The sequence below is a fragment of the Phocoena sinus genome, chromosome 1 (genome assembly GCF_008692025.1).
Source record: "Phocoena sinus isolate mPhoSin1 chromosome 1, mPhoSin1.pri, whole genome shotgun sequence".
NCBI lineage: Eukaryota > Metazoa > Chordata > Mammalia > Artiodactyla > Phocoenidae > Phocoena > Phocoena sinus.
Window position 1 is genome coordinate 148,024,337 of NC_045763.1, and position 24,240 is coordinate 148,048,576.

The 24,240-nt window shown below is 43.6% G+C and overlaps 1 protein-coding gene and 1 long non-coding RNA gene across 6 annotated transcripts in view; one reads left to right on the plus strand and one right to left on the minus strand.

Moving 5' to 3' along the window:
• The window catches only part of UTP25 (UTP25 small subunit processor component), a 49,269-nt gene extending 37,996 nt beyond the window's left edge, over positions 1 to 11,273 (minus strand). For 3 of the 5 annotated variants that reach the window (XR_004350980.1, XM_032639077.1, XM_032639062.1), the window contains exons 1-7: positions 11,071 to 11,246; positions 9,868 to 9,907; positions 8,968 to 9,199; positions 6,790 to 6,960; positions 4,555 to 4,643; positions 2,449 to 2,859; positions 263 to 482 (exon numbers count right to left, since the gene is read on the minus strand). Coding sequence is in view for 4 of the 5 variants with exons in the window: in XM_032639077.1 (XP_032494968.1) it covers positions 263 to 482; positions 2,449 to 2,859; positions 4,555 to 4,643; positions 6,790 to 6,960; positions 8,968 to 9,199; positions 9,868 to 9,907; positions 11,071 to 11,177 (1,270 nt within the window). In the remaining variant the exon portion in view is untranslated. Of the gene's footprint in view, positions 1 to 262; positions 483 to 2,448; positions 2,860 to 4,554; positions 4,644 to 6,789; positions 6,961 to 8,967; positions 9,200 to 9,867; positions 9,908 to 11,070 lie in introns of all 5 variants that reach the window. The other 2 variants (XM_032639054.1, XM_032639083.1) reach the window with 2 other exon arrangements.
• A 125-nt stretch (positions 11,274 to 11,398) lies between these two features.
• LOC116749086 lies at positions 11,399 to 18,985 on the plus strand. The gene is made up of 3 exons (XR_004348508.1): positions 11,399 to 11,455; positions 16,555 to 16,615; positions 18,780 to 18,985. It is a non-coding gene; the product is annotated as an uncharacterized LOC116749086 (long non-coding RNA).
• Positions 18,986 to 24,240: the final 5,255 nt, after the last annotated feature.

The window sequence follows — 24,240 nt, forward strand, 5'->3', positions numbered from 1 at the left end:
TGAGACATTTGTTATAAACATGCATGTGCCTTTCATACATGCCTTCACAGACACTCCATCCCATTAGCCAAGTATGTACCCCATTAGCCAAGGCAAGACTCTCTCCTGGCAGACGAGTCGTCTCAAATGCATCCTGGTTCTGCTAGGAGGCTGAGTCAGTGACCCTCTGAAAGAATGCCTAATTCCAGGCTTCTAGCTTCCAGCTATGTGCACCTCACACCTCAGGTCCCTCAGGGTCTCAGTTTTGACAAGGAGGAATTACCAGTCCTGAAGTGGTCATCAATGTTGCCGACAAATACAGCTTCATAATCTTCAGGCCTCTTCAGGTTGGGTGGTCTCTCCTCGGGATCTGAGCCATACTCTCCATTAAACCTCTTTTTGTTGCTTACAATTATTTTCTTCTTGCTGTCGCCCTCAAGAAGACTGATGAAGAGCTGTACCACCCGCAAAACAGCTTCCCGGAATGGCACCACTATCAGCACCTGTGGAGGGAGTGATGGGCAGCCTTGGACGGGCAAGGGGAAGGAAGGACAGCTCAAGGTAAGCCTGCTGAGGACCTAAGGAGCCCTCTGTTCCGCAGCCCCTGGCCAAGGATCACATCCGTGTCACCCTCTTTACACAGGACCTGGCTCAGTACTGAAGGCTGAGCATCTTTCCGACCCACAGCACCATGTCCTATGGACTTCAATCTCATGGCTCCTTGTGGGGGGGCAATTCTTAAGCAGAACGTAGAAATACTTTTTGAGGTTAAGTCAATGCCTTTAACAGAGGTGTCCATTAGCAAAAACCCAAGGGCATAAACACACAAAGCTCTTTCAGGACAAGAAATGTTACTCATTTCTGTCTCCCACAGAACTTAGTTCAGTATTTTGATCCGTTAGACCCAAGAACTATGCTGAACAAATGAATTAGATGTATTAAGTAGAGAATAAAGCTAGTAAGGAAAGGACTAAAGCATCATTACTTTTTTTTTTTTTTTTTTTTTTTTTTTGGGGTACGCGGGCCTCTCACTGTTGTGGCCTCTCCCGTTGCGGAGCACAGGCTCCGGACGCGCAGGCTCAGCGGCCATGGCTCACGGGCCCAGCCGCTCCGCGGCATATGGGATCCTCCCGGACCGGGGCACGAACCCGTGTCCCCTGCATCGGCAGGCAGACTCTCAACCACTGCGCCACCAGGGAAGCCCGCATCATTACTTTTCTAGTACATTTCCTAGTACATTTTTCAGAAATGATGATAAAGGATTTCTGAAATAAGATATTTCAATGGGAAATACAGGATTCAGTTTTCCAAACATTTCCAAAAGTGCCTAATTTTAACTGTTGAGGAAAAAAACCAGAAGATGCTTAACAAATGATTAACTTCTAACTACTGCTGTGTAAACAATACAGTCAATGGATATAACCCCTGTCAGATCAGGTAATTCACCAAATTCTGAATGTGATTCAGAATTCATATTCTACTTTGCAATTCTAAATGGAAACAGATAATCTTATTATCCTGATGTTCAAGATTCTGAGGTAGTTTCCCAGAAAGGCACCCAGCACAGCCAGAGGGGTGTAGTCATTCAGTTTGGCACAGTGCAGGGATGATGGATCAGTTTTGAAGAGGGCCAAGTTTCTGTCCCGGCTGTCACACTAAGTAAGTGTCTAGGCTTTGGTTTCCCCAACTATCAAACAAGAGGGTTGGACTAAGAAATCTCTAAGAGCCATATCAGTATTAAAATCCTAAAATCCTATTAAGCTCAATGAGAAGAATCTAAGAAGATGAGGCTTCTTCAATATAGACACAGAGGCTAAGGGGTAAGCGGGTATGGGCGGCACAGTACCTAGCTCCAGGACATCATGAAAAATGTAGACAGAATTAAAAGAAGTAAGCCCCCAGTCCACTGGAGCTTAGGCTTATGAGCCCACATAAATGTAACCATCACTTTAAGCAGCAATAATGATACAAAGCAAAAATAGGGATTTTGTTTTCCAAGGTTTACATGTTTATGTGGCTTAGTGAAGAGAGTCCTTGGTTCTAGTCCTGTCTCTGCTACTTTTTCCCTGGTTCTCTTTAGCAAGGTCTTCTACGAATCTGGGTCTCTGTCCACAGGTGTAATATGTAGGGATTGAATAAAAGGCTCCTTAAGGTCCCATCCAGCTCTGACAATCACAAAGAAGAGATTTATAGTGGAGTGTTACTTATGTAGGATCAGGGTTTATCTTTAAGGAGAGAATTATCATGGAGGTACCTCCTACTCGTTTCCAGTTAGATCTGCTGTTAGAGACAGTCCACTGAGCTGTCTGCAGCACTGCTCTGACATTACCTGGCCCATCTAATACGCTCATTCTTGGACTCATTCATTATTCCAATCATTAAAACATCTGAGAACCTGCTAAGTGCCAGGACCTATATGTTAGTGCCTTACAGCCTCCTTGAGGGCAAAGTTCTGCTGCTGCCACTCACCTTGGGCCTCGTTAGCCCTTGGTCCCTGAAGTCATCATCATCACCCACCCCAAGTTTCTGGCTTCGGCATCTGCTGTTGTTGGCAAGCACCTGGGCGTTGGCTTTGAGGATATGATTTATCACATGCAGGCAGTACACGTGGCGGATCTCTTCCCCATTCTTGAGGGCAGTCCTTTCTGGGTAGAACAGGTCCCGGTAAGAATTCATAATTAAGAAGAGCTCTTTCTGGAGGGGTGTGAAGGGGCTACTTGAATTTGGGGGACCAGAGAGGAACTGGCTGTTGGTCTTGATCCACGTGGATTCCAGAGGCTTCTGGAGATGAAGTGACTTTAAGTCAATGTCCTTTGGGGGTTTAAAGGTTTCCAACTGTTGAAACCTGGATGAAAAGACAAGCTGGCCCAGGATGGGCCACTGTGGGAGAAATGATCAAGAACTAAGTTAGAAATGAATTATAGTACCTTACATTCATATAGTGCTTTATAATTTACCAAGGCCTTTCACAACTTACAGATCCTCTCACTTTATCCTCACAACAACCTTACAAGGTAAACACTATAATGCTCTTCTTGCAGTTTAGGAAATGCTGAGATTCAGAGGTTATAGGATTCAGACAAACAGTGGAGAACAGAGCTAAGGGTTAGAGCCCAAGGTTTCTGACTTTAGAAACCTTGTGAGCTATTCACTAGATCAGTGGGTCACAACCTGTCCTGTGGACCACACTGTAGGAAGTCAAAATTTACTCTAGACAAAAGAAACGGGGGCCCGACGGTCAAATAACTTTGGTAAACACCACAAAACCTAATCCCCCTCAGGGAGAGTCACATGCACATCAGACACTAAAGGTTCTGCTGAGTCCTGTAACAAGGACTCTGTTCCACTTCGTTTGACCCAGAGTTTTCCAAATTTACTTGGACATGGAACAAGGTTTTTGTTGTTGTTTTGGATTTTTTTTTGGAGACATATATTAGAATCGTAAAGAATAATATTTTGTGGCATACCAGTTTGGGAATTTTTGCACTGTAACAAAACTGCTGATCTTAGCAATAAAGAAAGGATGACCTCTGCAAAAAAAAAGAATTAACTATTGATATATGCCAACAACTGGGATGAATCTCCAGGGAATTATGCTGAGTGAAAAAAGCCAACCTGTATGATTTTATTTATATAACGCTTTTGAAATAACAAAATTATAGGAATGGAGAACAGATTAGTGGTTACCATGGGTTAGGAATGGGGGAAGGGAGGTGGGTGTGGTTATAAAATGGCACCAGCAAAGAGGAGGGATCTTTGGTGCTGGAAATGCTCTGTATGTTGACTGTGGTGGTGGCCAGGGCAACCTACACGTGATAAAACAGTACAGAACTAAATAACACAAAGGAGCAGGAGCAAAAGTGAGGAAATCTGAATAAGACAGGTAGATTGTATCAGTGGAAATTTCCTACTTGTGATATTGTACTACAGTTTTGTAAGATGCTACCACTGGGGGAAACTGGGCAAAGGGCACATGGGATACCTTTGTATTATTTCTTACAACTGCATCTATAATTATTATCTCAATAAAAATTTCAATGAAACAAGGATGACTAATTCTTATGAATAGCATCAGTGGTGAAAGAAAAAAATCACCGAAAAAAGAAGCAAAAACTGCTCCATACTGAATAATTTAGGTGTGAACTTATCTCAGATATTTCAAACAAATGTAGCAGTAGCTACTGTTTGACTGAACACTTTGTACGTATCTTCCAGTAAAATAAACTACTTTATTTTGATGCAGGCATTACTGTCCCCCTCTAACAGATGAGAACAGTGAAGATTAAAAAGGTAGATTAACTTGCCTTAGGTCATGAGATAGCCCCTTGCAGACGTTGGTCTAAACCCTGGTGTACCTGTCTCCAAAGCATTCTTATCTTATTGGTCCCCACCTTCCAGCTTCCCAGTGCCTTTTCTAGCTATGTCTGTGCCTTACTGGGCTCTTCCAGTCTTCCTCTGTCTTGCTCCCTATCAAGCCATCTGCCACGGGTGTGTATCATACATTCAGGGAAACCACTAAAACCCAAGACCACTGTTTTTCTCCATTTGTGACTGTGATGATGGAACAATGCTTACTTTTAGCTGGTGGGTAGTTTTGGGATTTGTGGCAACAGCCTGGATTTCTTTTTCTTTCAGTTCTTTGTTTACATGTTGTGCAAATGGATCTAATTCAGAAATAAAGAATATTAGAACACTTAGAGCAAATGACAGGGATTTTCCAGTCTTCCCCTGTGAATGACATCCTGTTTTCATGATGTTAACTCATCTTTTTCCCCATCAACTTTCCCCATCATTTATCCCAGTCCAGAGCTTAAAAGTTTCTGACAGGTTCATCTCCCTAAAGCATTTCTTTAATCACATTATTCCCCAGCTGAAAAACCTCTGAAGAAACTTCTCGGTCTGAAATTCAACATACACCTCTAACTTATCTCTCTAATGTAATTTTTGAATTACATGGCTCTCAAATTCTTCTGCCACTGTGGCTTTCCTTCCTTTAACTGAAAATTCTATCCTCTCGTTCACTGCATTTCTATATACCCAAATAGTATCAGTTGAATGTTACCCCCCGACTCACAATAAATAGCTATTTCCCAGGAGCCTACTGTGTCAGGCACAGTTCTGGCTCCAAAGAAGCCATCTCTGGTCCCATATAGAAAGTCATCACTTTCTCTCAAGTGCCCCACCCTGCCCTCAGTTATCCACACCAACACATATATGTGCATGTCCTACCTCACCTAACTAGACTGCAAGATCCCTGAGGGCAGGTTCCATGTCTGATTTAACCTGCATTGGAAGACAAATATAAATGTTCAACACTCAACTGAGGTGAACAAATGATCAAAATGGTAGGGTCATTGCTCAGGGTCAGTGCTCTTCTCTTCCAGTCCCACTCATGTAAGAAGCAAAGTTAAATGACCCATTCAAGGACCCAGGTAGTAAAACTTCAAATGCAGTGCACCTTATATTAAGACCTAAGATAAAGGTGAACAATAGGAAATAAGAATTCTAGGTGATAATATATCAGTACAGACCAAACAACCAGAGAAACTTTAGGATAGTCAAGCCTCCTAATGTTTCCTCCAGCATTTTTTTTTTTTAAGTTTTTTTGAGTTCAGAATGCAGTTTGTGCCCAAATTCTACCTGCTACTTCTTCCTCTTGTCTAGAATAGCTAACAGAACCAAAGGAGGATTAAAATTTCAACTTCAATGGCACAGCTGGTTGAAGAATGGCACTGGGACCAAAAAAGGCAGTCAGGACACAGAATGAGACCAACCAGATTTGCCCACCCAGGCACAGGCTAAGACACAGGACCTGAGAGACAGCAGAGCTCTGCCTCAGCCTACCACAGGCTTGTCTAAGTGACAGTCATGGGGACAGAGGCATGGCCCAGAGTGTTCTGTATCTCGACTTTGGCGGTGACAATATACATACTCATATTTGTCAAAACTTATCAAATTACATACTTAAAATGGGTACACCTTGTTGAATGTAATTCATACAATAAAGTTGATTTTAAAGTTAAATTAAAAAGTCGCCTATGGGGACTTCCCCCGTGGCACAGTGGTTAAGAATTTGCCTGCCAATGCAGGGGACACGGGTTCGAGCCCTAGTCTGGGAAGATCCCACATGCCGCGGAGCAACTAAGTCCGTGCGTCACAACTACAGAGCCTGTGCTCTAGAGCCCGCGAGCCACAATTACTGAGCCCGCATGTCACAACTGCTGAAGCCCCCGTGCCTAGAGCCTGTGCTCCACAACAAGAGAAGCCACCACAGTGAGAAGCCCACGCACTGCCACAAAGACCCAATGCAGCCAAAAATAAAGAGAGAGACTGGGGAGACAGGGTGGAGCTTTCTGGCTTCTGAGGTGCTTCCTGGTAATAAGGACCAATATTAGCCACTGCCGGGTCTCACAAATCTGGAAAATTACTGCTCCAATAAGGAAGAGCAAGTGAAGCATAGAGAGAAAAATGCAAAGTACTTTTCTCATCTTTCTCTCCCTTCCCTGCTTGGGGAAAAAAATCAGAAGTCCTCCCCTGACCCCAGCTGTGGATCGTGAGCTTTGGGGAAATGGCCTTCCCTGCCATCATTCTTCAACTGTTTGTTCTCCTGAACAGCCACGCCCACTCCCAACACTGCCTAACCCTGAATAACACAAAAGATCTTGGAGAAGCATTTCTTTCCAGCTCTACATCTAGCTGCTAAACTATCTGTTTCTATTACTGCTCATTCCAATAACAGGAGATTTAACAGGTATTAGACCACAACCACCCATACCAGCTGAATTCAAACATCACGAGCTGTGCTGTGACCTTGTAATGCTTTCAGAGAACAGCTGCCTTCTCTTTCCTCTTCGAGAAAGTTAGTTTCTAGGCTGAAGAGTGACTCATGTTTTGCATCTGTAAACTCCTCTGGGGATTCCTCTGATGTGCCAGGTGGCCCGTGCCCATCTTTTCCCTTAGGGTCAGCAGGTAAGGCCGCATCTGCAGTTTTGATGAAACATATTGTGAAATTATTTACTACTCATAAATATAATTACACTTCTGTTGACAAATGAAATCTAATTCCTTAGGCTATCATTCACTTTTAAGCAAATTCAGGTAGAAGACGTAAGTTTCAAAATTGAGCTTGACTACTGACCCGGTACATGTAAAGATGTTCAAATCAGCGTTGATATAACAACTATAAAAAAATGATTTCGTCATTTCTATCGATGGGGTACTAATTAAATTACCACATATTATTTACAATGGAATACTATGTGATTAAGCTAATGTGAACCCACAGTTACACACGTTATATTATAAAAGAAAAAAAGTAAGTTACAGAAATGTATGAGACCATTATGCACATACACACAAATATATGTATATACTTGTATTCACTCATATATCCATAAAAAAGTAGTCTGGAAGGTTCTATAAAATGTTAAAGGTGTTCATCTCAGGGTGGAGGAGATATATGTTAACTATATTACCCTCTTAAATTTTTACAGTAAATATATATTACTTTTATAATTAAAAAAATGAAACTTTTCAATTTTAAAAACCCAAAACATGAAAGAAAACTGGAAAACCAACAAAATTAAACAAAAAACCCCTAAGTCTGAGGCAACGATTTTTTTATCTGAGTACAAGTGATAAACTAAAATACTAAGAATGGTGTGTGACACCTTAAAGTATAGAAAAAAATACAGTAAGGCAAATAGGCATTAAGATAATAGGATATAAAAAGTTACCCAGATATATTCAGACAATGGACTACTATTCTAGTAATAAAAAGAAATGAATTACTAATATGAACTATGTAGATGAGTCACAACAACATGAGGAGCCAAAGAAGCCACACGCATAAGGGTACTTACTGTATGCTTCCATTCATATGAATTTCTAGAATAGGAAACACTAATACACAGTGAAAGGAAGCATGTCAGTGGTTGCCTGATGCCAGGCCTGGGAAACTGACTGTAAAAGGACAAGAAGTAACTTTTTGTAGGTATTGAAAGTGTTCTGTATCTTGACTTTGGCGGTGACAATACAGATATACACATTTGTCAAAACTTATCAAATTACATGCTTAAAATGGGTACACCTTGTTGAATGTAATTCATACCTCAATAAAGTTGATTTTAAAGTTAAATTTAAAAGTCACCTATGGGGACTTCCCTGGTGGCACAGTGGTTAAGAATTCGCCTGCCAATGCAGGGGACGTGGGTTCGAGCCCTAGTCTGGGAAGATCCCACATGCCGCGGAGCAACTAAGCCCGTGCGCCACAACTACAGAGCCTGAGCTCTAGAGCCCGCGAGCCATAACTACTGAGCCCGCGTGCCACAACTACTGAAGCCCACGTGCCTAGAGCCCATGCTCCACAACAAGAGAAGCCACCACAGTGAGAAGCTGGCACACTGCAACAAAGACCCAATGCAGTCAAAAATAAATAAATTAATAATAATAATAAAAAACAATAGTCACCTAGATGTCTGAGACAGAGTTCCTTCAAGCTTTCAATCCCAGCTCTTCTCTGAAGCCTCCCCTCATTTACCCTGGCAGCATGTGACCACTTTGCATCTCTTTAACACCTTTTATTTATCGGTTCCATTCAAATTTGATGCTTGAAAAGTTTTGTATATTTTATGTCTATCTTCCATTAAACTTGGTTCCTCTAGTGGAGGAACAATAATGTCTTTCATAAATTGAGACCATTACAAAAACAGAATTATGTTCCCTTTCCTCTCAATCAGGGGAATTTGAACTAGGATTGATGAAATCCTGGAAATCATAAGCAAAAATGTCATTTCTGCATTTTTATGGCCAGAGGGTCCTGTGTTTTCATCAGATTCTTGAAGATATCACAGAGCTCAACAATGTTAAGAATCTCTGCTTTGAATCCATGTGCTTTCACCCAGCTCATACAGTACAAGGCACCATGCCCCTGGGGCAATCTGTCTGTGGTCCCTGCAAAGATGATAAACCCACATCAAAGACACTTACTCTTCTGCACGTCAGTAGACGTTACTGCCGTCTCTTCCTCCACACTGATGTCACTATCGCCATCTTCAAGATTCATTTCTGTCTCATCTATAACACTGTCTTCTTCCTCTTCCTCCTCCTCATCTTCCTTGGAAACATCCTTTAATGTGGCAAGTAGTCTGTTGTAACCAGAAACTTGTTCTGGTTCACTCTCTGCTTCACTTTCAGAACTTGAAGTATCTAAACTCTCTGACTAAAAGGAAAATGGGGATTTTAAAAACAAAAATTATATTGTTCTTGTTGCTACCCCACGTCTATCAGGCCCACAGTGGAACCAAGTTCAGACTTTTCTAAATAAACACTAGCTTTTCTGCAAATATGCAATCCTATCTATTCAACCAAACCTAGCACCAAATTTGTTTAAAACAGCTAATCTAGCTATGATTCTAGAAGCTCTTCCTCTTCTTTGAACTGCTAATGTTCCACATGGAAAGACAGCAAACTAAACACATGGAGCTTTAGGTTATAAGGTGATCTAACCTATGTGTCAGACATTTGGCACCTTTAAAGGAGCAACAGGAAAACTTACAACAAAAAAGTGTAGTTTATTTTTGAGTCTGTGGTAGTGAAATAAGACCTTTGATGATTTTGCACCCTATTTTATGTTAAGCAAACAAGACGTTCCCTCTTAGGATTCACCAAGAGCCCTCTGGTAAGCTTCCTTAACAGGTTCTAACAGGCTTATCTCTCAGGACAGTTCATTTTAACAGACATCTGCACTTAAAACTAAGCAATATTACTAAAATATAGCTTACATCTAAAATCAAAAAGAGTGGAAATGTAGCCAAACTTTATTACTATATATAATCTTAAAAGTAACAGTCCAGAATCAACTATCATAAAGAAGGTATAAGGCATTACCAGTTGACAAGTCTGTGGTTTTGCTTCCTTTCTGGAAACCCTGAGAAGAAACAGGTAATGTTAAACTTTAACTACTAGCATGTAGCAATTAGGAAAAGTCTAATGATACAACTTTAAATGAACATGGCAGACTATACCGTTATAAATACATTATATCTATTGTCAAGTAAAAACTCCATATGCATTTGGACAGGTTTTGTAACAATATGCCAAATAGATAATAATAGACAAATGAAAAGGTCTAACAAGACCACATGACAAATACTACAGTCACACAGCAACAGGCTCTCATCCAAAAGATGGGAAATTTTGGCAAATAAAAGCCCTCGGGGTTCACCTTTTCTAGCAAATTTCTTAAGTAGACTATCCTTCTAACTGTTGATAAAGCAGCTCAAAGTGGTGGGATGAGCGCTAAGATCATAACTGAGAGTCTGGACACTTATAGAGGAACCCACAACTACCCAAACATTAGTTTCCTCATTGTCATTGAATAGATCGGTGATGTCGAGGGTCCCAAGCAATTCTTTTTTTTTTTTTTAACTTATTTAATTAATTTATTTTTGACTGCTATGGGTCTTCGTTGCTGCGCCCGGGCTTTCTCTAGTTGTGGCGAGCGGGGGTTACTCTTTGTTGCGGTGCGCGGGCTTCTCATTGCAGTGGCTTCTCTTGTTGCGGAGCAGGGGCTCTAGGCTCGCGGGCATCAGTAGTTGCAGCACCCTGGCTCAGTAGTTGTGGCTCGCGGGCTCTAGAGCGCAGGCTCAATAGTTGTGGCGCGCGCACGGGCTTAGTTGCTCCGCGGCATGTGGGATCTTCCCGGACCAGGGCTCGAACCCCTGTCCCCTGCGTTGGCAGGCGGATTCTTAACCACTGCGCCACCAGGGAAGCCCCCAAGCAATTCTTTAAAAACATATAAAACGAAAACAAGCTTATAAAATCTCTGCCCAGTCGCCACACAGGAGGCGTGCCGTCTAGCATAAAGCTACCGGCTAAACAGAAGGTAGAAAGACCGGTGAAGAACCCCATCTCAGGCGGGAAGCCGCCAGGATTCCCGGGCGAGCTAGGCCGGCGCCGGGGCAGCGTGGGACGCGGCGGGAGCTGCCCTGTCACTATCCCCGGGGCACCGGCGGACCAAACGCGGGGACACGCGGGCTGCCACCGGGAAAGGACGCCGGCAGCGCCGGTCCCAGCCTTGCCTCTCCATACCTGTCATAGAAGGGATGCTCCTCGCCGAAATCCCTTAGATGCTTCTTCTGCTTTTTAGTTAGGGAGTTGAGCAGCTGGCTCTGGCTCCGGCTCCTGCGCTTGCCCATGGGGGAGACGTCAAGTCAGCCAACTTCCAAGAATCGCGTTTTTCACCTGGAAGTAGTCTCGTCAACCCACTCACGCGGGATTTCCGACGGCGCTTTACGGCGGAAGTAGGGTGCCATAAAGCAGACCCGCTTTACGTCGCGCTTGTACGACAGGCGTTAGAACTTCCTGTTTCCCATTCCGCCCCCTAGCGAGGCTCTTTGGAAGCACATGCACGCGTGCGCAGCTTTTCTCCGAGTCCTGTAAGGAAGGCCGGCAGGCAGGCTTCGGGCTTCCCCAGGTGGGTAAATGGGTGAGTGTACTTTGTGCGTCTGTTTTGGCTGTGAGAATCAGACTGCATAAACGTGTAGTAACCGAGATGGTTGAATGCAGTGCCTTTATATTATGCCATAATACAAATACCAACTAACATTTAAGGCTGCCGGCGCATCTCAGTTCATCCTCACGACAGTAAACAAATAGGCCTTGTTAATAAGCCTGATATTGGAGATGAGAAAGCTGATGCTTACAAAAGCTTACATACACACTAGCAAGAGAGGAGATGGAAGCCACAGGCGACCACAGGCTTTTCCCACTAGGATCTGCCACATGCGTGTGCTATGTGAAGAATGGGGACGCAAGGCTGAGATTCCCGCCCTTACCCTACCCCCTCATTTTCTGAAAGTATTGCAAGGGCCTCTGGTAACAAATCTCTTCTGGCATTTTTCATGTTATAAAAGCAAAAACACATCCGGAGAGGTAAAGTGCCTTTCCTAAATCACCCGGAGAGTCGATGTTAGAGAAAGCAGTAAAACTGAGTAAAGTGTTTCAAAACTGAATTGGGGCAAATTGGGATGGAAAACTTTTAAAGGGTAAGTAACTTTTCTGTATCTGGATCGTGGTGGTGGTTACACCTTGCATACAATTACCAAAATTAATCAAACTGTACCTTTAAAATGGGTACATTTTAATGCAAGTAAATAATAATCTCATTAAACAAAGAGGAAAAAACAGTGCAACTGGACTGAATAGAGACAGGCAGAGTGTGCAGGGATACTTAAAAACCACAGGATAAACACAGAGACACTTTTTTTCTAATAGTAACTTACAATGTCAATCATAAACCACAGAATTCACCTGAATATTTAAGGTGAAATAGGAGCCATCAAAGACAGTGTTCACTGGCTCTGCTATGAGAGGAGCATCTGTGAGAGAATTTGAGCTTTGTCCAATACCATGTCACACCTATAGAAGTCACACTAGAACTATTAAAATCCTATTTTTGTGGTTAGATTCTGGGAGGTTAGGGTGGGGTAGGGAGGCGAGGGGAGGGAGTATCAAGAGAATATGCAACCAGCAGGTAGTGCCAGCAGATGGCCCAGCCAAGAACCCATAAACAAACAGACATCTGTCTTCGGTCTAATTTCAAGATAAAAAGTACAGTCACTTATGTCAACAAAAGGCTGTTTGCAAATGTCATCATACATACTAAGGCGCTATGACAATAAAGTCATACAATGTTTTTTCTCCTCCCACCCTATTCCAAGTGCCCCAGCTTCCCTCCCCAGAGGCAACCAGTTTCTTGGTGTTCTTCCAGAGATCTGCTTTGAAAAGCTATACTCTTGAGCGCTTGATGTGACTCTTTACTCTCTCCTGGTTTCCATGTCATTGTAGTCCTATGGACAGGTCTAGACTGTTCCCAGGTTCAGACAGAACTGTGCCCTAGCTCCACCCAACTGGTCTCATCATTGTCTCACTGAGCCCGCTTCTGAAAATATTTGTATTAGCCTTTGACAACATAAAAGGGGATGCTTTGTGAAATTTTAACCTGAGAGTTCGGAATTTAAACATACTTTTCATGCCTCCAGTGAAAGTTCTCTTAGTAAAACCCACACAAAGATGATGCGTGTGCCAACTAGTGAAGGCCCTGGGAAAATTGTAATAAAGGCAAAATTTGTTCTTCCCTTTCTTCTTCCCACACCCAGCCCTTCCTTTTCCCTCCTGCAGGGTTTTCTTTGACCTTTGCCCTCAGGGACTCAGTATTTTCAGGGGTAAAAAACAGTCCAGGAAATAATCTTTTATACTAGTTTGTAAAGAGAGGCTGATGAATTAATGTTACTTGGGTATTTTCAATTCGGGGAGACTCCCTAGGATAACGATCTCAAGGGGTGGGAGGGGGGTGGCTGTCCCTTAGGACAAGATGGTCAGAATATTCAGAAAAGTGTTAGTTTTTCTTTATTAAAAACTTTTTCTTTGGAAAATTTCAAGTATATACAAAAGTAGACAAAACAGTATAACACACTCCCATGTTCCCATCCCTCGGCTTCAATGCAAGGCCATCTTGTTTCATTTATATGCCCACCCACTACCCCTAACTCCCGCCCCCGTATTATTTTTGAAGCAAATCCCAGACATTGTATTATTTTATCTGTAAATATTTATTTTTAAATATCTAAAAGATAAGGGTTCTTTCTTTAACATAGCTACAATGGCACTATTTCACCTAAAAAAAAAAGGTGATAACAATTATTTAATATCATCATATAACCAGTCAGTATTCAGATTTCTGATTGTCTCATAATTGTCGTCTTTTTTTTTTTTTTACACTGTTAGTTGAACATGTTCTGCTGTTCTCTGTGTTTCTCGTGAATACATTGTGGGATTTAGAACTTTGATCAGATTTCATTATAACTAATATTTTATACTTCCATCAGGAGGCATATACCGTCTGGTTGCCTTTCATTTTGTGATGTTACCAGTCATTGGTAGTCAATGTCCAAGTTCGTTAATTCATTAGAGGTCACATTCTAATTCTATCATGAGGTGATATTCTATCATTTCTTCTTCACTTACTTGCTGGACTATTTCTATGAAAGCAAGCTTTACCTTCCCCTAAATTTTGCTTACCCAGTGGTGCTGTTTGTATAGGAAAAGCAGAAGAAATGCTTGATTCTCTCCCTTCATTTACTAATTTTCAACACAGAGTCAATTCACTAGATCTTCTAATGTTGACCAATCAAGTTTTCTTTTTAATTTTTAGTATCATTATGAACTCATGGAATTATACAAATTGATGTGTTTTAATCCCTTGCAAATATTATGGTGTACATGATTTGAAAGAGCTTATTTGACATATGGTAATGTATTTGAAAAGACAAACTATGTCCTAATACAAACCACAGAAAGTAAACAGGAGTCTATCTGAGATTCTCAACAGAGTAGGAATGGGAAGGTGGGGAAGGAGCACAATTTGAGGATACAGATCAGATGCTGGGGAAGTTTGAGTTTTGAAATTTATGTGATAGTATAAGTGATAACAAGGGCACATGTGTTCAAGATATGTTGACAGGGAGCCATAAATAATCCAAAGGTATGACTCTCTAATTATGAAAGCTCCGACACCTTAGCTACTGATTTGGGAAGATTCTGGGGAAGGTGTGTGTGCACCCACACATTTGTCTCCTCCTAGATGCCTCAAATCAGTCTCCTCCACCACATGTGTGCACACATGTCTGTATACACCCCAAAAGCCATCCAGCCTCTTCCTGAGACTGCTGGCAGAAATCAGTCTCTTGCTACCTGTATAATGAAATGAGCTTGTTTATTCATTAAAAAAAATGTACTAAACACCATGTGCCAGGTGCTGTGCTAGCAGCTGAGGCTGGGGGAAAGAATAAGATCCATTCTGGCCTCTTCAAGGAGCTCTCAGCCTCATCCAGGTATGGATAAGTATGCAGACTATTACGATACACAGTGATAAATGCTAAACTGATAGATGCTGGGTGCTAAGGAAGCAGCTCGGTCGGGATTTTGGGGCTGCTGGGGGTTGGGGGCTGGGGGGGAGGGTCATCTGCTGCCTTTGAGCGTTTGTCAGTCTGTCACGTTCATTGAACATCGGTATAGAACTTGAGATTAATCTAGATTTTAGGCTGTATGAGTTGTTTCAGCTGACTTCATGGACAGCATGTGTGTGTGTTCAAGACAGGATATGAAGGATATAGGGCAACAGGAAATTAGAAAGCTGGGTAGTCATCGGATTCCACAGCGTTTATTGTGTAAGGAGCAATGAGCTTTCTAGGTGGAGCATGTTTTAGATAACGAGATTATGTCTGAAAAGAGAAAAGTTTTGTAATGCATTTCAATGCACTCTACATAACTTGAAAATGTAAAACAGTGTTATATATAGTGCCTACCCTTTCTATTCATCTGTACCCAGAAGAACTGCCCATTGTCACACCCAGAGCCTGGCATAGAGTGACCTGTAATAATTACGTTTCCTCAAGCTTATCAGAGGTTGTTTTATATTAGGCCTAGCCTAAAACTGAAATATTTTATCAGATTATATTCATCTGACTGAGAACAAGGCAAAAATGCTACACTAGAGAGAGGGGATAAAGTTTTACATCCCTCCCTCTAGTGGAATGTTGGTGTAACTACATCCTGTTTTTCACATTTTCCTGGCAGAGGCTTAGCAGGCAAACTTTCATTCATTCATCAAACATTTTCTAAACAGTTACCATGTTCCTGTCATAATGTTAGGCATTAAGGATTTAAAAAGCTCAGACCTCAGGCTTTCCCCTTGAAGACCTTTGGGGAAACAAAGCAATTAACAAATAATTACGTTGTCATGGGCTAGATTAGAAGGGTGTCTACAAAGGGTTTTAGGAACCCAGAAGATAAAGGAGCTCCTCTTGCTGTGGAAGAGAGAGGAAAGGTCATGGGGAGTTGCACAGAGGAGGCACTGAGTTAGGGTTTCCTGGGAAAGAAGGTTCCAGGGAGTGGGAGTAGCATGAGCAAGGTGGAAAGATGTGTTTGGAGAACTGTCTGTGGTCCCTGTTGCTGAGGTGGGTGGGTGGGAGTAGAGAGGTTGGAGAGACGGACAGGTGAGGATTCAGCCCACTAAAGGCCTTGCGTGCCTTGCTGGGGCATTGAGGCCCAATCCCATGTAAGGTGAGGAGCCCTTAAAGGATTTCAAGCAAGGGGGTTATGTGAACCGATTTGGACTTTAGCGAAATCACGGTGATGTCTGTATGGGTGACAAGGACATTAAATCTTCCTTTCCGACGCCTTCCTGGAGCAGCTGGTTCGCTACTGATGCTGCCCACTTCCAAAAGACTTTGGAGACTTTTTCATGTTTTTACCAAAGGCTTCCTCCCACTTCTCAACATTTCTTGAAACTAGTATTTCAAGTCTCTCCTGATAGAATTATCCTCAGTGGAGACTGTAGTGAATTCACTTTGTGAAATCCACGCCATCCATGCTAGTTCCTGTGTGGGGCGTGGATACAACATGAGGGGATCGTAGGGGCCAAGCTAATGGGCCGTGCTCCCCACTGCTGTTAACTGCTTCTGTTCTTCCTCTGTTCCTGGAGCTCAGAGATGCTTATATCCATCTTGACAGATACTAAATGATCGTCTGGGTCAATACTGCCTTAATGAGAACATCTGTGCATTCTCGCAAGGTAAAGTTTCCTTCCCTGTCATTTTGGTGACTGATAATACTCCTGTAAATGTATTTGGTTTTTTGAAGCTCAGAGGGTACTAATATGTTGGAGCACTATGTAAACTTAAAGAAGTCATAAACAGCATTTATTACTTTGGTATATCAAAAAAAAAGAATGTCAAGATCATTCAAATCACACATTAAATTTGAGGTTGCTGTTAGACATCTAAGTGAAGGGGTCCAGGAGGTAGTCAAATATGCATGCACATCTGGGATTCAGGGGAGAGTCCAGGATGCCCAAATGGCAGTGGTCAGCCTATAAATGAGACTGAATGAGATCATGACATGTAAATACAGAGAAGGAGCCTGAGAACTGAACCCTGGGGCCTTGTAAATTTCAGGGGCTGGGTGGGGGGATGAGGAAGAACCAGCAAGGTGATGGAGAAGCAGCAGCCATTTGGGGAGCAGGAAAGCTGATATCGTCTCCCATTTACTGATCAATCTGTCTCAGGAAAGGCAGGTTAACAAAGGGCTTAAGACCGAGGGTATTGGACTCAGTTGGATCTGGGTTCAAATCTCCATCACAGTAAGTACAAAATGGGTTTACACTTCATATATGCCACTGGAACTAGTATAGGACCTGGAGGGTATTTGTTCAGTAATCACTGATAGCGCATTAATGTACACTGGGCATATATGGAGTGGCAAGGGAGTTTATGAGAAAGAATAAGACAGAGGCCCTGGCCTCAGGGAACTCAGAGTCCTGAGGGAAGGAGGAGTCCTAGAAGCTGATGATTGTCCATGACATCACAGCATGATAACTTCTTGAATGAAAGTATGAGCCATGCACCGAGAGAACAGCGGAGGAGTGATTAATCCAGGCTGCGTTGACCTGACTTAAATGTGATGCTTTTTTTTTTCTCATTCACCTTTTACATGCCATTTTGCCCGTAAAATTCATGACTCTTCTGAGCACCACCAGTTAACCTACATGACAGTTTATGAGAATGCTTTTCTTTAGGAGAAAAGAAGTGGGGGGGGAAAATCCTCAGGATATAGACTACGGTCCTACATTTAAAAAAATGAAGTTAAGAATTACCATCTTGAATGAAATTGAATCTATAATTGCCTCTTAGCCCAAATTGACAGCAGCTGCTATGTTCTCCCACTTTTGACTGTTAGCAAATCACTCCCCGGTGTGGTTCTCCCATCACAGGCTTAACTGCCCAGCCTGTTACATCTGGTGTGGGAGGCTTCAGTGATATTAATCTTTTTCCTTGGGCGACGATTTACCTTCCATTTTGGAGGCAGCTTTTCTTATTCAGATAGTGAAGCCCCAAGAATGTCAGCCTTTCCCATATTGAACAACCGTACATTTCTCATGAAGAAGATTTCTAGCATCTTCTTGTGGTTTTTATTTCTCCTTGTTTTCCTCTCTGTGCATTTATTCTGACTAGAACTAAAAATTTTAGAAATAAAGTTTGCAGCTAAAGATGTCCTTCATGAGTTTACCATAAATTCTTGCACTGAAAATTCCACAAAGGCAGATTGCAAAGCTGCTTGTAAGTCAGTGTTGAAGGCGGACTACCTTCATTCTGCAGACTTAGAGCTCCTCCAGCTCTGCCTGAAGAGGGGATTTTGGAGCCAGATGAATGTTTGGATCATTGTGTCCTCCAATCCTAAAGTAACTGCACTATGGTCTCTTTGATGGCTGGGGTGGATGACAGTGAATGTATCTGGGACAAGGCAGGAAAAGAGATGAGGGCAGCATGGGTAAGTGTTGAGCATTGTCAGCTGGGATCCAAGGAGGACATTCTCTTCAACCAGCCAGGAATATACCCAGGAACCAGTGTTTGTGCTTCCCAAAACAAAAAGACCATGAAGAATCATTAAAAGAAAATAAAATTAGACAATTGTGTAGCCCTGATTCAAAAATGAAGAAAACACTAGCCTTTTCTGTTAGAAAAGATAGTTAAGGTTTATTTCCTACGATGGGTATATATTATTTGAAGAATAACTGCTCTTCAAAGTTGTCCCTGTACTTCAGCCTTTAACTAAAGGGACCAAGTCTCTTTTAAAGTAGGAATCCCAACGACACTGAGTACAACGGACTGAATATTTGTGTCCCCGCGCCCCATTGCCAAATTCATATGTCGAAATCCTAACCCCCAATGTGATGGTAGCAGGAGCTGGGGCCTCTGGAAAGTGATTCGGTCCTGAGGGTGGAGCCCTCATGAATGGGATTAGTGCCCTTATGAAAAGGACTCCAGAGCGCAACCTCGTCTCTTCCACCGTGGGAGGACACAGCAAGAAGATGGCCTTCTGAGAACTTAGAAGTTGGTCTTCACCAGGCACCAAATCTTCTTGGACTTCCCAGCCTCCATAACTGTGAGAAATAAATATCTGTTGTTTATAAGCCACCCAGTCTATGGTATTTTGTTATAGCAGCCCAAATGGACTAAGACACCAAGTTTCTCCATGAGTAGATTAGCAAGGAGTTCAGCCTTCCCTCTGGTTTGGCCAAGTCTCTCAATGATGCTGACCCAGTCCAAAGGGTCAGTCCTGGTGACATTCATCAGCAGTCACTGCTGAAGCCTGGCTGTGCTCCAGGGGGCAAGAGCAGACATTCTCCCCAGCCCTCCCTGTGCCCTCCCCCAGCTCCCCCCAATTTGTTATACTCAGTCTCAGGCATGCCACTAGCTCCCAGTGGTATAGCTCTTTAGGGTCCGAGTTCTTCACTTGATGAGTGCATGGCCATTTCCCTTGGCACACCCATAGTGTCAAGGCAGGTGGGTTGGAAGGAGGCTTCAGCATCAGCCTCATGCCGTTCCCAGAGCCAACTCACCCCTATAATGGGCTCCAGGCCCTAGGTCACTACTGTCTTACGGTGAAGGTCATTTCAGTGGCCTTGTCACAGCTGTCTGTCATTGAGCCTTGTCAGGGCCCCTCTAGTTCATCTGACATGTTCTGGTGACTCTGAATCTCAAAGAGACTAGATCTACGAAGCTCAACATGAGCCATTATTGTTATTGAGCGTCGTTTGCTGTCTAAGTATAAGTTCCTATTAAATTAAACTGAATGAAATAGGAAGGTGGGGAGGAGTTGACTCTGCCACTCGCAGATGAGCGTGTGTGTGTGTGTGTGTGTGTGTGTGTCTGTTGTGGGGAGAGGAACAGGCTATAAAGACCTGAGAGCACATTCTAACTGAGGTCCAGGACTCTAATTTTCCTTCTTGTGATTTCCTAAGAGAGTCTAGGGTAGGACAATACCAAGATGTTGAAGACAGATTTGGGGTGACAGGGAAATTTTATAACCTCTAGCCGTCGTCAGAGTCAACTGTCTAAAATTCTTGAACCTTCAGCCAGTTTGGGCAGAGGCCTTGCACTGCCAATAGTAACAACATAGAACACTTCTGTAAGTTTTTACAATCACATAACAGGCCAGATAAAAATCATACAGCAGGTATGTCAGGAAACCCAGAGAGAGCTGCTAAGAGCCCTGGGAATCCAGAGAGAGGCAGACATGCTTCTTTGGTCTATCACAAACATCAATTTTTCACAACCCAATTAGTAATGCTGAGTATCTCCTCTATGCTACACCTTTAGGGAATGGAATGCTCTGGCTCTTCCTGTGCGAGAGTTGATCACCTCCTTGGGGAAAGCAGAAGGATGCACCCCTAGAAATAAATAATGAAGACAACAGACTCTGGACAAGGCCTCTGGGCATGACCTTTAGCTGCCCTGGTTACCACTGTGTGACCAGCTACCTTCAGAGGGAAATGCTGTATACCTCCCACATGGCCACTCTACACAGCAACAACCTGATTCCTGGCATTAAGGAAGAGCTTGCTCCTAGTGGTCAGGGCATTTGGGTTGAGAAGTGAGATGGCGGCAGCTGGCACCCCTTCTGTCCGTTCCAGAGCTAGGGCAGACCGGATGAAAGGCTTTTTACCATTTCCCGAAAGGCTTTACTCCAGGCTTTACCATTCATCAAGAAGGCACAGACATCTCCCAGGAGAGGGTGGCTACTGTGCCTGGAGAGCCGGGTGCCTTGTTGTAGTGAAAAACCATCTGAACGGGTAAAAAGACAAGGCTAAGTCGGGGTAGGTGGGAGCAGGGACTGGGGCTGGCAGGGACATCTACCCTTGTATTGGATTAGAAGAGGTTGGCCATCTCCTGGGAGAGTGAGGTAGGTATTTCTTACAAAAAGCAAAGTCCCCCAGTTTCCTACAGGGCTATGAGCAAAAGTGCTGTTAATTATGTTAATTACAATAACAGAGCGCTTCAGTTCTCAGGAGAGCTTTTCATCTTCAAAGGGACTCCAGGATGGAGCATTACCGGTTGACATGAAAGTCTCTGGAGTTTCAGAACTGAAGTCTGAAGTCCGAGGGGCCCTAGCTGTGTGGGACAGGCAATGCCCAAGGAATTCTCTTGCTTCAGGGTGGGGAGCAGGTCGAAGCAGGGTTATGTGTCCAGAAACTGGCCCTTGCCTCCCTGAAATTGGAGAGACAGGGGGATGGAGTGTCAGCCTCAGTCCAGTTCAACGGAGTCCTGCCTCCTATATTGGGGTTGCCAGATAAGTTCAGTTAAATTTGAATTTCATTTAAGCAAAAAGCGCATGGATGCACTAAACAATTATTTGTCGCACACACACATGCACACGCACACACACACACACACACACACACACACAGCCCCTGCGCAATCAGAGGCTGGGCTTCCTACCCAGAGACTCCTACCTGAGAGCTCAGCAAGTCGGGGCGTGTTCCCCCAAAGCCACAGGGAACAGGTGCTCTCCAGACCTGCCCAGACCCAGCCTCTTTCCCACCCTCCTGTAGGAATGTGAGAAAGTCCTCCTTTCAGGGACTCAGGACTGGGCTGCTAGGAAGACAGTCCAGCCTTCCCAACTCCCTTATTTGCCTTGGATTTGGGGATGAAACAACCTCAGGGATGGAATGTCTCAAGCTTCCCTTCCCTCCCCTCTTTCCTTCTCTACACACTGATATCCACCCCACCACTCTGTAGCTTAAGAGAGAAGAAGCCTGTGGCCACCCACCCACCCCCATCGCCCTGAACTGCTGGAATAGAAATCCCTCTGTGACAAAACCCAGGGAGAAATGGTCCGTGGGCTGAGATGAGCTTTCTGCCTAGGCGGTGGAATCCAGGCCACCAGGACGGGTCCGGGCCTGAGCTAGAAATGCCTCCGGTTTCCCAGGCTGGGCGGGAAGGGAAGACAAGCTGGCACTTGCCACAGCACAGAATAGCAACTGGGAGGTGGCCATGCCTGCTATGAAACAGCGAAACTCCTGGGGCCTGCAGACATTGAAGCACTTAGAGAGAGGTTCCCAGGCCCCTAAACCTCCAGATCCAGCCCCTGGGTTCAGTCAGTCAGGGTCAAGGACAGAGCGTCTTGCCTTCTTCACGCCCCCAGGACAGACAGATAGATGGCCATGCACATTCACATCCTGGGATATTACTTCAGGCCCGTGGGCAAGATTAACATTCCAAAGCTTGGGTTCCCCTCCATGACCTAATGCAAAGGACACAGAGCCAGGCAGATCGGGCCTGGCCAGCTTCCTACTCGCCATTTACCAGCTGGTAATTTATCCATTTACCTTGGATAAGACTCTTTTAAAGATTAAATTTAAGAAAAATCCCCCGATGGACTTGAAAATAAATCCATTTAAGGAAAATGAATGTGTGCAAGATGAACTGACTGGCCAGCAATGCAGTGCATGGGGTTCTGGTTCAGAAAGCAGAGCACTGAGCCGTGACTGTGCCTTCAAATACAAGATTCTGGAAAGAGTCCAGAACTTGGTAAATTACTCTCAGAATTGTATAGAGGAACAACAACAGCTTTCCCCTGCGAATTGTAATAGTTGGCAAAACACGCTAGTGTTTCCTTCTCTCCTTATCCCTTCTTAATAAATTGAAAGTGTATGAATATATGAATAAAATGTGACACAGTTCACGGGCATCATTAAAATCATCACCTGCCAATTATGGGAGTCTGCTGAACACTGAACAACAAATGTTTCTTGACTGACTAAACTACTGTCTGATTTGATGAAGGGAGGAAGAGAGGAAGAAAGAGGGAAAGGAAGGTAGGATTGATTTTATGTCAACTGAGTAGATCTTAGCAGAAATCCTGACTCTGATTTTAGAAGCCTCAAACACTGATATTCTATTTCCCCAAATCCCCCTTCACTGGCTCTATTGTTTTCCCACCTCCTTTCATTTCTTTCTTTTTTTAAATTACTTTTTATTGGAGTATAGTTGCTTCACAACGTTGTGTTAGTTTCTGCTGTACAGCCCACCTCCTTTCATTTCTACGTATGCAGCAGCCATGAGCAACTCCGCTAATAATGTTTGTAAAAGAGTGAACTAGATCAGAGAAAGCCTTGTAGCTACCTGGTACCCCTAGGGATTTAGTCATCCAGGATCCTGGCCAGCAAGATCTGGTGGGTCCTTGTTTGGATTTGAAATACCCAGAAGAAACTGCTACTGCTAGCAACTCAACGTTTTACAGATGTCACTGTGCTGGGGAGGGACAGGTGGTGAGTGGGCTGCCTCATCTCTGATTCCTAGGTCTGAATAAGATAAGAGAGGGAAAACAGTCCCAGAGAACGGGATCAGAAGTTTCCCAGGGGGGTTAAAATCAAGTGGAGCCACACACAGGACATCTGAGCTGTCCCCACATCCTGGATAGGGGATGGGGGGTGGTGTAAGGGTCTGACGAAGAGCTGTTTCTACTCTTCTACTCTTAGACTATCTTTTTTTTTTTTTTTTTTTTTTATTTATTTATTTATTTATTTATGGCTGTGTTGGGTCTTCGTTTCTGTGTGAGGGCTTTCTCTAGTTGTGGCAAGCGAGGGCCACTCTTCATCGCGGTGCGCTGGCCTCTCACTGTCGCGGCCTCTCTTGCTGCGGAGCACAGGCTCCAGACGCGCAGGCTCAGTAATTGTGGCTCACAGGTCCAGTTGCTCTGCGGCATGTGGGATCTTCCCAGACCAGGGCTCGAACCCGTGTCCCCTGCATTGGCAGGCAGATTCTCAACCACTGCGCCACCAGGGAAGCCCCTCTTAGACTATCTTAATCCATCTTTCTTGCAAGACATTTTGTCTATTTCCAAGTTCAGAGATTTGAACTTGAACCTGAGTGTGGCCACTTCCCGTGTCATCTATTATCCTCCATGAGCCTCAGTTTCCTCAAGCGTACAATACGAATACTAGTAACTAACACATACGTATACATTTAGCAAACATGTATGAACACCTACTGTGTGCCGGGCTCTGTGGCAAGCGCTGAGAACACAGTGGAAATAAGACAAAGTCCCTGCCCTCCTGGAGCTCACTTATACTCCAGGCAGAAGCCCCCAGAGGGCGGCTGCTATGCGGGGTTTTATATACAATTAAAACTTTATACGTAATCAAAATTTAAAAAAAAAAAAACTTGTTGCAGACATATAAAAAATTGGAAGATTTTATATAAAAATCTAGATTTCCCAGTGGCAAAACTGGGCCTGTCTTTCTGTACAGCAACCATCAGCCAGAACCCTGGCTGCTTCCTTTAAAAGGAACGCAGGCTTTCCAAGTAGACACAGTCCTCAACATTCCCGGACACTCTTACCTTGTTCAAGCTTAAA